A 13,328-nucleotide genomic window follows, 5' to 3' on the forward strand; every position below is an offset into this window, starting at 1 on the left:
AACTTGTGTTTGTGCTTGTGACTAATGAGTTTTATATGTATCTAGATATTTTATATATGCACACATAGCATAGTGATTTATTTTTGTTTCTCCATTGTTGTTTGTGTTTGCAGCAGAAGTCGTTATAATATTTAATAATCAGCCCCTTCCATTCCTAGCTCACGAATGTGTATTTAATGCTGTTGTGTAGATAAACCTAGTTGTCAACTTGCTGCACGCCAAAGTTTCACAAAATGACAAATCAGATGATAGGAGCACAGTGCGGTTGTTAGTTGAGGGAGATAAGTTATCTGGGATTCTGGAAGAGCCAACAGAGTGTAAAGATGTTGCATTTTTATTTTTCTGTATTTTTGATGTGGACCGAAATGGCAAAGGGAAAATGGCTGGTTCAAACAGTCAGAATCGTCTGGTTATAGACCAACTGGAGCCAGATGTCTACGTATGAATGTGGTGTGCTATTCTTGACAGAAGCCATCCAATGTCCAGAAGGACAGAATCTGTCTGTCTTCCACTGACTGTAAGAGCTACCTTTCAGCTTGAAAGGTAGCTCTTGTTTACTTCCCCTTGTTGCAGTGGAGTTTCGTGAATAAGTCAGAGACCTTTTATAATTGTGAACCATTCACCTTGCAAACGAGTGAAAATATCTGGACAAAAGCCTGAGAAGTAGTATTCAGATGAGTGAAAAGGATTATCTCAGCAAATCCTGTGAACAGGCACCAGTGAACTGCCTTCCCAGTCTTCTCTCCACCAATAACACCCATTTTTTTTGAGTCTGGTTACATTGTGTATGCGCATGAATAAAGGGGGAGTTTGTAAGTGGGTTAGAGTTTTAGTTGTTTATCTGTAGGTAATTGTTTATCTTAAACAGTAATTGTTGATAAGTACCAAAAGCTGATCTGAGCTTTTTTTTTGTCAATCTGGGTCCAAAGGACAGGAAACTAGGGGAACATTGCGAAGTTTAATAAAAATGAACTTTTTCCATGATTCTGAGAATACCCATGGGGTCTTTTTGAGACGCGCACGTACACACACACCATAGTAATGTTAGTTTAGACAGTATTTTGATCTTTTTCCTGGTTATTGGGCATGTGTGGCAGTGTATCTGCTGGAGTGGATTTCTTTGTTTAATCCTGTAGGTATTATAAGTTCTTTGGAAAAACCAAAAAAGGTAAATTATAAATCCTACCAGTTCAGTGTTTGAACAATTCTGCAGCAGTGTATTAATGTGATAATTAGGTGGAGTAGTGGGCTAATTGTTATTATATTACTGTTTCTTACGGGTAAAATGAAAGAAATCCAAGAGCAAATGAGACACAATAAAATGTTCTAAATGTCAGCAGATACTCAGTTTAAAGGTAAGGGAAAGCAGTAATGGGTGAAGAGCTTTAAATCTGTTCTTTTTTTTATGATGATTGTTTGTTCCACGTGCCAGTATTGCTTTTCTGTCCCTTTCAGATGATAGTTGAAGTCGTCAAAGATGTGGTAAATGATATAGTGAAGGATGTTCTCCGTGTGGAGTGTAAAGAACTGGCAAAAGCAGGGTCAGCTTTTGCTGCTGAAGCCATCAGGTAATAAGCTACTTCAGGCTGAATTGTTATCACTGAAGGGCTTGTAGGGTCGTTTTATAAAATTTATGATGAAACAGAAGGAGGCCATTTGACTCAAGTCCATGGAGTAGTCCCTGTAGTGCTGCATATTTATTTCGTTTTAGTGTTTATCCAGTTTCCATTTGATGTGATTGATTATCTGTGCTTACACTGTTTTGATGGCAGCAAGTCCCAGGTCATCTACCAATAACAACACAAAAATGTTCTTCCTTTCATTCTCCTTGTACCACTTGCCCATAACCTTAAATCGGTGTTCCACTCATCCTTGCAATATGAGCTACTGTAAACTGTTTTTCTTTGTTTACCTTATCCAAATTTGTTTCAGTTGGTGCCATATGCCTTTTTTACCACCCTGTCTATTTGAGTGGCCACTTTCAGGGAGCTATGAACTTGAACTCCAAGATCGCTCTGTACATCAGTGCTGTTCAGGGTCCTGCCATTAACTATGCTTTTCCTTAACGTTTGATCTCCCAAAGTGCGACAGCTCACACTTACTCAGATTAAACTCAATCTGCTGTTTCTCCACCCATAACTGCAACTGGTCTATATCCCACTGTATCCTTTGACAACCTTCCACACAATCCACAATACCACAGATCTTTGTATCATTTGTAGACTTACTAACCCACCCAGCAACATTTTCACCCAAGTCATTTTTATATATCACAAACAGTAGTGCTCCCAATATGGATCCTAAGAACACCACGACTGCACAGCATGTCAAGGAGAACTTAGTGTCATGGTGTGGTTAAACCCGAAACACTGCATTAGTGTTTCCCACTCTCTGTCCTCCTCTGATCAAAAAAAAGGCTTTCTGAAGAGAACGACTGGCAAGATGAAGATGTACAAGGGAGCAGCCATTAAGAGAGTGGGCCAGTGTTAGAGTGGAAGTTCTGAGGCTTTTGCTTGAGAGGTTTCAGTGCGCACTGAAGAGTGGATCGTTGAGGAATGTGTAAAGCCTTGTTTTTTTGGAATCAGATGGTGAAGCAGAGCTGTAAGTATATAACTCAGCTAATAAAGGATTAACTAATTAATAATTTAGTTCACTAAGTAGAGATGGCTGGGCAGGTGATGTGCTTCAGCTGTATGATGTGGGAGCTGGCTGTTCTCATTGTGAACTGCAGTGACCACAATTTCAGCAAGTGCTGGTCCTGTAGGAAATCCGCCTTAGAGATGATGGAGCTGGAATCTGAGCTTCAAACTCTGCGGCACATCCAGGAGGGGGAGAGTTCCCTCGATGCTTTGTTTCAGGAGGCTGTCACACCCGGTGGATTAACTATCACAAATTTGGTCAGTGGCCAGGGATGGCAGGGTGTGACTGCAAGTGAGGTAGGTAGAGGAGCCTCTGCTCTTCACCTTGTCCAACAGGATCAAGGTACTTGCATGTGGATGAGCAGCTGACCATGGCTCCATGGTACCGGAGGCCATTCAAGAAAAGGGTGCAAAAAGACAAATGGTGATTGTCAGGGATTCTATAATAAGGGGGGAGGACAAAGAGTATCATTTGTAAGCAGGATCGTGAATCCTGCACATTACGCCCCTGCCTGGTGCCAAGGTGCAGAACATTTCTGACCGGCTTGAAAGGATATTGGAGCGGCAGGTGGAGGATCCCATTGTTATGGTTCACATCATTTCAAACAACATAGGCAAGGCTAGGAAAGATGGCCTCTTTGGGGATTATCAGGAGCTATGAACCAAATTGCTTCCTGAGCCACATACAAATTAGTTTAGGAATAAGTAAGTTTGGGAAGTAAACATGTGGCTGAAGGAATATTGTGGGAAAGAGCGGTTCCATTTCAGTGGGCATTGACATCAGTTCTGGAACAGGGAGGGATCTGTACCAATGGGATAGTCTCCACTTGAACCGATCTGGAACCCGTGTTCTAGTGAAAAGGATAAATAGGGTGGTCTCTAGGACTTTAAACTAGTGAATTTGGGGGAAGGGAAGGGGAAAGCAATGCTAAGTATGATAAGTAGAAAGGAAACCACAGGTCAGCATGTGTGCAGAAATGTTTGACCACATGGCAAACCATGAAACAAGTTAAAAGGAAGGGTAATTCTGGAGATATTAATAATGGAGATGTGAGAATTCGTAAAGAGGGAATAAAAGCTTGCATAAGGCACTTTATTTGAATAGTCGTAGCATTCGAAACAAGGCAGATGAGTAACAGCACAAGTCATTGTGAATGAGTTTGATTTAGTAGCCTTTATAGAGACATGGTTGCAAGATGGTCACAATAGAGTTATATATCTAGGGATATCTAATTATTTGCAAGGACAGACAGGAAGGTAAAGGGGGGTGGTGCAACTCTGATATTTAAGGATGACATCAGAGCAGTGGTGAGAGGTTCGATGGAGAATAAGGTTAAATCCATTTGGGTGAAAATGAGAGATTCTTAGAAAACATAGTCACTGGTAGGCATAATCTATAGGACACCAAATAATAGTATTACATTGGGATGGACAGTAAGCAAAGAAATAAACTGATGCCTGTAAAAAATGGTACGGCAATTATCATGGGGGAAATCAAATCCACATGTCAGTTGGTTGAACCAGTTCAGTCAGGGTGGCCTTGAGGAGGAGCACATTAAATGTATCTGCGATAGTTTCCTTGAATAGTATGAAATGGAACCAGTGAGGGAGCAAGCTATCCTAGATCTGGTCCTGTGTAATGAGACAGTAATAATTAATAATCTCATAGTTAGGGATCCTCTTGGAAGGAGCGATCACGTACGGTTGAATTTAGAATACAGATGGAAAGTGCAAAGATAAAATCCAATATCAGAGTCCAATGCGTAAACAAAGGAGACTACAATAGGATGAGGGAGGAGTTGGCTAAAGTAGACTGGAAGCAAAGAGATTATGGTGGGATAGTTGACGAATAGTGGATGACTTTCAAAGCAATTTTTTGAAGTGCTCATCAAAAGTATATACCACTGAAAAGGAAGGACTGTAAGAAAAGGAGCATTCTGCTGTGGATGTCTAAGGAAATAAGAGAGGCTATCAGATTAAGAGAAGGCATACAAAATGGCAAAGACCAGCAGGAAACTAGAAGATTGAGAAAACTTTAAAGGTCAACAGAAAGCCACAAAAAAATCTATAAAGAAAAGTAAGGTAGATTGAGGGTAAGCTAGCTCATAATATAAAGACGGATAGCAAATGCTTCTTTAAATAGATAAAATGAAAAAGAGTGGCTAAGGTAAACATTCATCCTTTATAGGATGAAAAGGAGATTTAGGAATGGGATATGAGGAAGTGGCGGAGGCATTTAACAGGTGTGTTTTGTCGATCTTCATAAGGAGGACACTAATAACATGCAGATACTGACAAGGAGATGAAGATAGGTGAGGACCTGAAAACAATCATCATCATGAAAGAGGTAGTGCTGGGCAAGCTAATGGAGCTAAAGGTAGACTAGTCTCTTGGCCCTGATGGAACACATCCTAGGGTACGAAAAGAGATGGTGGGAGAAATAGCAAATGCACTTGTGGAAATTTTCCAAAATTCACTGGATTCTGGGTCACTTCCAACAAGAAAAACAACAAGTTTGACACCATTGTTTAAAAAAGGAGGTAGACAAAAGATGGTGAATTACAGACTGGTTAGCTTAACTTCTGTAGTGGGGAAAATGCTTGAATATACTATCAAGGAAGAAATAGCAAGACACTTGGATAGAAATTGTCCTGTTGGGCAGAAGCAGTATGGGTTCATGAAAGGCATGTCATGCTTAACTAATCTTCTGGAATTCTATGAAGACATTACAAACATGGTAGACAACGTGGACCCAGTAGATGCGGTGTATCTAGATTTCCAAAAGGCATTCAACAAGGTCCTGCACAAAAGGCTCCTGCTTAACATAAGGATGCAAGGTGTTTTGGGTAATGTATTAGCATGGACAGAGGATTGGTTAACTAACAGGAGGCAAACAGTGGGGATAAATGAGTGCTTTTCTGGTTGGCCAGCAGTGACTAGTGTGCCTCAGGGATCCGTATTGGGACTACGTATAGTGTGTCAAAGTTTGCGGATGACACTAAGATGAGTGGTAGGGTAAAGAATGTAGATGACTGAAACTTTGCAAAGGGACATAGATACTTCGAATGGGCAAAGCTCTGGCAAATGGAGTACAATATTAATAAATGTAAAGTCATTCATTTTGGGAGGAATAATGGTAAAAAGGGTTATTATTTAAATGGTAAAAAATTACAGCATGTTGCCATGCAGAGGGACCTGGGTGTCCTTGTGCATGAATGTGAGATTGGCCTGCATGTGCAACAGGTAATTAAAAAGGCAAATGGAATTTTGTCCTTCAATATTGAAAGGATTGAATTTAAAAGCAGGGAGGTTATGTTGTAGCTATACAGGGTGCTGATGAGGCCACACCTGGAGTACTGTGTGCAGTTTTGATCTCCTTACTTGAGAAAGGATGTACTGGCACTAGAGGAGGTTCACTAGGTTGATCCCAGAGTTGAAAGAGTTGGCTTATGAGGAGAGACTGAGTAGACTGGGATTATATTCATTGGAATTTAGAAGAATGAGAGGGGTATTTTATAGAAACACATAAAATTATGAAGAGAATAGATAAGACAGAGGTAGAGAGGATGTTTCCACTGGTGGGTGAAAGTAGGACAAGAGGGCATAGCCTCAAATTTAGGGGAAGCAAATTTCTGACTGAATTGAGAAGGAATGTCTTTCCCCAGAGGGTTGTGAATCTATGGAATTCCCTGCCCAGTGAAATATTTCACCCTTCCTCAGGAAATGTTTTTAAAGCTAAGATAGATCATTTCTTTGAACAGTGAAGGAATTAGGGGTTATGGAGAGAGTGTGGGTAAGCAGAGCTGAGGTTATGAAAAGATCAGCCATGATCATATCAAATGGTGGTGGAATGGGCTTGAAGGGCCAAATGGCCTACTCCTGTTCCTAGTTCTTACACTCTTAATGTAATAAAGACATACAAGATGACCAGAAGATGAGAGAGGGTGGAGAGTGAGAGTCTTTTTTGTAGGATGATGATGTCTGCTTGTAGGAGGGGGCATAGCTGAAAATTGAGAGGTGATAGATTTAAGACAGATGTCAGAGACAGGTTCTTTACTTCGAGTGGTAAGGGCGTGGAATGTCCCCTCTGTCAATGTAGTTAACTCAGCCACATTAGGGGTATTTAAACAGTCCTGGGATAAGCACATGGATGATGATGGGAAGGTGTGAGGGGATGACCTTAGATTAGTTCACAGGTTGGTGCAACATCGAGGGCCGAAGGGCCTGTACTGCGTTGTACTGTTCAATGTTAAATGCGTGTAAATCCTTTCCCTGCGAATTCTCTCTCAATAGCTTCCCACCCATCGATGTGAGACTCACTGGTCTATAGTTTCCTGGATCCTATTTTCCTTCTTCAACATACGAACAACATTAGCTACTTGCCCGTTCTCTGGGACCTCTCCAGTGGCTAATGAGAATGCAAAGATCTTGGTCAAGGCCCCAGCAATCTCCTGTCTTGCCTCCCTCATTAACCTGGGATAGATACCATATGGTCCTGGGGACTTATGCTGTTCAAGAGACCCAACACGAGTTCTTTCTTGATCTCAAAATGCCCTAGTATGCTCCGCACATCTTACCATCCTCCATATCTTTTTCCTGGGTGAATACTGACGTAAAGTACTCGTTTAGGATCTCACCCATATCCTCTGCCTCCAAGCACAAGTTCCCTCCTTTTATCTTTTTGTTTTTAATGTATGTTGTGCCACCTTCCAAAATTTATGCATTTGAAGTTCCCTGAGTCCCTCCCTTTACACAGTGTCCCATTGAATTAGTTAATTGTGCCTCTCCTTATCCTGTTTGCAAAAAATGTATCTCCTCACCGAGGGAGGCAAAGTTTTTCTTTCAAGGGCTCTTTGAACTTTTCTGCAATGCCAGTACTTTGGTTTTCATGGGCTTTTCAGGATGTCACTGATGACCTGTGAGTCTAGAATCAGGAATCTTAGTCTATGGATATGGAGTAGTCAGTTTGAGACTGAAAGGAGGAGGAATTTCTCATCCAGAAATTGCTGAGCCTGTGGCAGTCTCTGCCATAAAAAAAGTGTTTGAGGTCAAGACATTGAATGTTTTCAAGAAGGAGTTGGATATAGTTCTCAGGAATATTAGAATCAAAGGGAATGGGGAGAAAGAGGGAAAGGGTGTGGAGTTGAATGATCAGCCATGATTACGTTGAATAGTCAAGCAAGCTGAAAGAGGCAATGCTGAGCAGCATGTAATGCATTGAAATGAAAAGAAAAATTTTCCCTTTCTCTTATTTGAAGGTGGTGTTGTAGATAGATACCAATTGTGGGAGGAAATAATTTTGGAGGTTAGAGTGCTCCTTGAATGAGGTATTTTAGGTGTTGGAGGTGATTTCCTTGAATTCCAGGAGCAGCAATTACTGTTTTATATGCTGTTGCATTGTTTTGGAACTTTGGAAAAAAAAAGTCAAAACAACAGCAGTTTTAAAAGGGAGAAGAGCCCACAAAGGAAGCACATGGTGAGGACAGTGCAGGAGAGAGAGAGAGAGAAAGAGAACCTGCACAGTTTCTGCCTTTGCTGTTTGATTTTTTGTATCGCTGGACATCGGAGTGCATCTGGGAAAATGAACAAACAGTGAAATTCACAACTAATCTTGGAGGAACTGTTGGGTGAAGTTCACAGCACAGAATCAGATAAGTTAATTGTTGTTTTAAGTCTGTCCAAGAGAAAGGCTGCAGTAGTGAGTATAGTTGATTCTTTCTTGATTATATGTTTTTGGAGATAAGTCTCTTGATTAAACTTAAAATATAAGCCATAGCTATTAATTTAACCTGGGGCAGTGTTTGTAGAGGAATAAGACAGTGTTATTTTCTGGGTCTGTAGATTGTGAAGGAGCAAAAATGGCCTTTGCAGTAAAATGTACTTGTCAGATGTGGGAGTTTAAAGAGAGTTTAAGGGTTACTGCGGATTATATCTGCCATAAATGCTGTTGGATGTGCATCTTATCAGATCGAGTGGATCGGTTAAAGAGAGAGATGGAAGCGATGAGGGATTTGCAACAGCAACAGTATGTGATGGATGGCAGTTATAGGAAGGAGGGAAAGTCTCAGATATAGTCACATAGATGGGTCAACTCCAGGAAGGGTAAGAGAGGTAGGCAGCTAGTGCAGAAGTCTTTTGTGGATAAATCCATTTCAAACACACATGCTGTTTTGGAAAATGTAGGGGGTGATGGATTCTCTGGGGAATATAGCACGAAAAGCCAAGTTTCTGGTATTGAGACTGGCTCTAATGCAACGAAGGGTGTGCCCGGCTTCCAAGTGATCAATTGTGTTAGGGGATTCTGAAGTCAGACAGACATTTCTTTGAGCAGCAGAGAAAAAGCAGAATGGTGTGTTGTTTCCATGGTGCTAGGATCAAGGATGTCTTGGAGAAGGTGCAGAATGTTCTCACGGGGGAGAGGGGCCAGCAGGAGGTCATTGTCCACATTGGAACCAATGATATTGGAAGGGAAAAGGTTGAGATTCTGAAAGGAGATTACAGAGAGTTAGGCAAGAATTTGAAAAGGAGGTCCTCCAGGGTAACAGTATCTGGATTACTCCCAGTGCTACGAGCTAATGAGGGCAGGAATAGGAGGATAGAGCAGATGAATGCATGGCTGAGGAGCTGGTGTATGGAAGAAGGATTCACATTTTTGGACCATTGGAATCTCTTTTGGGGTAGAAGTGACTTGTACAAGAAGGACGGATTGCACCTAAATTGGAAGGGGACCAATATACTGGCATGGAGATTTGCTCGAACTGCTTGGGAGGATTTAAACTAGTAAGGTAGGGGGGTGAGACCCAGGGAGATAGTGAGGAAAGAGACGGGTACAGCTGAGAACAGAAGTGAGTCAAACAGTCAGGGCAGGCAGAGACAAGGTAGGACTAATAAATTAAACTGCATTTATTTCAATGCAAGGAGCCTAACAGGGAAGGCAGATGAACTCGGGACATTGTTAGGATCACGGGACTGGGATATCACAGCAATTACAGAAACATGGCTCAGGGATGGGCAGGACTGGCAGCTTAATGTTCCAGGATACAAATGCTACAGGAAGGATAGAAAGGGAGGCAAGAGAGGAGGGGGGAGTGGTATTTTTGATAAGGGATAGCATTATAGCTGTGCTGAGGGAGGATATTCCCAGAAATACATCTAGGTGGAACTGAGAAATAAGAAAGGGATGATCACATCATTGGTGTTGTATTATAGACCCCCAATAGGGAAATTGAGAAACAAACTTGTAAGGAGATCTCCGCTATCTGTAAGAATAATGTAGTTATGGTAGTGGATTTTAACTTTCCAAACATCGACTAGGACTGCCATAGTGTTAAAGGTTTAGATGGAGAGGAATTTCTTAAGTGTACTCAAGACCATTTTCTGATTCAGTATGTGGATGTAGCTACTAGAGAAGGTGCAAAACTTGACCTACTCTTGGGAAATAAGGCAGGGCAGGTGACTGAGGTGTCAGTGGCTCAAAGGTAGAAGACAAGAGGGTGATGGTGGAGGGTTGTTTTTCAGAGTGGAGGCCTGTGACCAATGGAGTGCCACAAGGATCGGTGCTGGGCCCTGTACTTTTTGTCATTTACATAAATGATTTGGATGCGACCATAAGAGGTACAATTAGTAAGTTTGCAGATGACACCAAAATTGGAGGTGTAGTGGACAGCGAAGAGGGTTACCTCAGATTACAACTGGATCTGGACCAGATGAGCCAATGGACTGAAAAGTGGCAGATGGAGTTTAATTCAGATAAATGCAAGGTGCAGGACTTATACATTTAATGGTAAGGTCATAGGGAGTGTTGCTGAACAAAGAGACCTTGGAATGCAGGTTCATAGCCCCTTGAAAGTGGAGTCACAGGTAGATAGGATAGTGAAGAAGGCATTTGTTATGCTTTCCTTTATTGGTCAGAGTATTGAGTATAGGAGTTGGGAGGTCATGTTACGGCTGTACAGGACATTGGTTAGGCCACTGTTGGAATATTGCGTGCAATTCTGGTCTCCTTCCTATCGGAAAGATGTTGTGAAAGTTGAAAGGGTTCAGAAAAGATTTACAAGGATGTTGCCAGGGTTGGAGGATCTGAGCTACAGGGAGAGGCTAAACAGGCTGGAGCTGTTTTCCCTGGAGCGTCGGAGGCTGAGGGGTGACCTTATAGAGGTTTACAAAATCATGAGGGGCATGGATAGGATAAATAGACAAAGTCTTTTCCCTGGGGTGGGGGGAGTCTAGATTTAGAGTGAGAAGGAAAAGATATAAAATGAGACCTAAGGGGCAACATTTTCACGCAGAGGGTGGTACGTGTATGGAATGAGTTGCCAGAGGATGTGGTGGAGGCTGGTACAATTGCAACATTTAAGAGGCATTTAGATGGGTATATGAATAGGAAGGGTTTGGAGGGATATGGGCCGGGTGCTGGCAGGTGGGACTAGATTGGGTTGGGATATCTGGTCGGACTGGACGGTTTGGACTGAAGAGTCTGTTTCCATGCTGTACATCTCTATGACTCTGTCTGCTGCACTCTGGCTAATGTAGAGCATTGAGGCATACTCTTCGTCATCCCAACTCTTTCATCATTGTAGACTGAAACACCATACTAACCTAGACTGGGATGAGCAAGTAGAGAAAATGGAAGAAATGAGCTCCACGTTTCACAACAGGACGGTGGTTCAGTGGTTAGCACTTCTGCCTCACAGTGCCAGGGACCCGGGTTCAATTCCCGAGGCAGCTGTCTGTGTGGAGTTTGCACATTCTCCCCGTGTCTGCGTGGGTTTCCTCCGAGTGCTCCGGTTTCCTCCCACAGTCCAAAGATGTGCAGGTTAGGTGAATTGGCCATGCTAAATTGCCCATAGTGTTAGGTGCATTAGTCAGGGGTAAATGTAGGGGAATGGGTCTGGGTGGGATGCTCTTCGGAGGGTCGGTGTGGACTTGTTGGGCCGAAGGGCCTGTTTCCACACCGTAGGGGATCTAATCTAATCTAATCTACTACAATCTCAAAGCTGGTCAGCCTTAATGTCTGTGAAGCTGTGAATTCAGTTCAGATTCTATGATCAACATCACATTTTTCCTTGGATTTGAATGTCCTAAATTAAATAGTTTGAGCTGCTTTAAAAGAATAGAATAAAATATCCGTTAGGGTCGCCCGTTTTAACCCGTAATTGTCAGTGCAGCTTTGCCTCTGAAGTCCTCTTGGCCAGAGAAGTCATAGACAGTTACTGTGGAAGGAGTGGAAAATGGTTGCAGTTCTTGTTTAAGTCTGTCTTGTCACAGTAGATTGTATCTTAGCACACACCAAATCGTCTAATAGCCCACCTCTGGTTAAGCTTGACTCAGATTTGTGAAACAGAAAATATTCCTTTCTCCTGAATTAACATTACTTGCCCTGAGGAGCACGAGAAGGTTATATGTTTCAAGTATATCCCTTATCAGCGTTCCGAATTTCCCTCCCCTCCCCTATCAGTGTTCCGAAACTAACCTCCACATACGTTGTATCATCCGTCGTCATTTCTGCCACCTCCAAACGGACCCCACCACCAGAGATATATTTCTCTCCCCTCCCCTATCAGCGTTCCGAACTCGAACTCAGCACCGCCTTCCTAACCTGCAATCTTCTTCCTGACCTCTCTGCCCCCCCCCCCCCCGGCCTATTATCCTCACCTTGACCTCCTTCCACCTATCGCATTTCCAACACCCCTCCCCCAAGTCCCTCCTCCCTACCTTTTATCTTAGCCTGCTAGACACACTTTTCTCATTCCTGAAGAAGGGCTCATGCCCGAAACCTCGACTCTCCTGCTCCTTGGATGCTGCCTGCCCTGCTGCGCTTTTCCAGCAACACATTTTCAGCATGTTTCAAGTATTGTGTTATTATGGTAAGAAAACAAGGAAACAACATGTTACTTGGAAAATAAGCAATCTTGCAATACATATTATGTAAATCGCTAAAAGTGCAATTTGGAGATGTAAGTACATACGAAAGCAAAACAAATACTTGAGTTTAATTTAGAGGGATTGAATTGGGAGAAAATATAGAGAAGTTGTGATGTGCTGAAGATTTGTAACATATTGTCATTTAGAAATTTTGATTATAATGTAAAGGATATTGGAAATTTGGCTTTCGTTCTGAGAAAGAGGACTTTTACATGAAGAGGTCAGAAAATAATTTTTGAACAGCAAGTGCAAACATAGTATCATGAAAGTCTGTTCAATGATCAACAGGCTAAATGAAACGTTTGCAATTTGAACTTTATGACACTCAAAGACAGATAGCCAATGACTACAATAGTGTTTCAATTAAGAAGGGGTTCACTTCCACCAGAAAGACAGTTTTGATTCAGAGGGCTTCAAGCCATTAGAGCTGGAAAGACTTTTGCTATTTTTTGCAGCTTCAAAGTGGTCCAAGTCAGAGAAAGCTCAGTACTTTGACTGCAATAAACTGAATCGTATTAAGTGAATATGCAGAGAGACGACCATAGAAGTGATAATTTCACTGGATTTAAGTACTAGTAAAGGATTTAACTGAGAGAAGAGCTGAGTTCTTCTTTGCTGTTTATGATCAGACATCTTTCATATATTTTGTTTCCTTGAGCTTATTACACAAAATAAATCAGGTACTCTTGTAAAACTTGCGTTGATAACGCCGTATGAATATGTTGGTGAGTGACCAACACAGTAACCAAAGTGCAAAAAGTTTTC

The 13,328-nt window shown here is 41.9% G+C and overlaps 1 protein-coding gene across 2 annotated transcripts in view; it reads left to right on the forward strand.

Moving 5' to 3' along the window:
- Positions 1-13,328, forward strand: part of mcm3ap (minichromosome maintenance complex component 3 associated protein) — an 80,260-nt gene that overhangs the window by 42,225 nt on the left and 24,707 nt on the right. For both annotated transcript variants that reach the window (XM_060827694.1, XM_060827695.1), the window contains one exon: positions 1,456-1,568. In XM_060827694.1, the coding sequence (XP_060683677.1) occupies positions 1,456-1,568 (113 nt within the window). The remainder of the gene's footprint in view (positions 1-1,455; positions 1,569-13,328) is intronic.

The sequence above is a fragment of the Hemiscyllium ocellatum genome, chromosome 7, assembly GCF_020745735.1.
Source record: "Hemiscyllium ocellatum isolate sHemOce1 chromosome 7, sHemOce1.pat.X.cur, whole genome shotgun sequence".
Lineage (NCBI taxonomy): Eukaryota > Metazoa > Chordata > Chondrichthyes > Orectolobiformes > Hemiscylliidae > Hemiscyllium > Hemiscyllium ocellatum.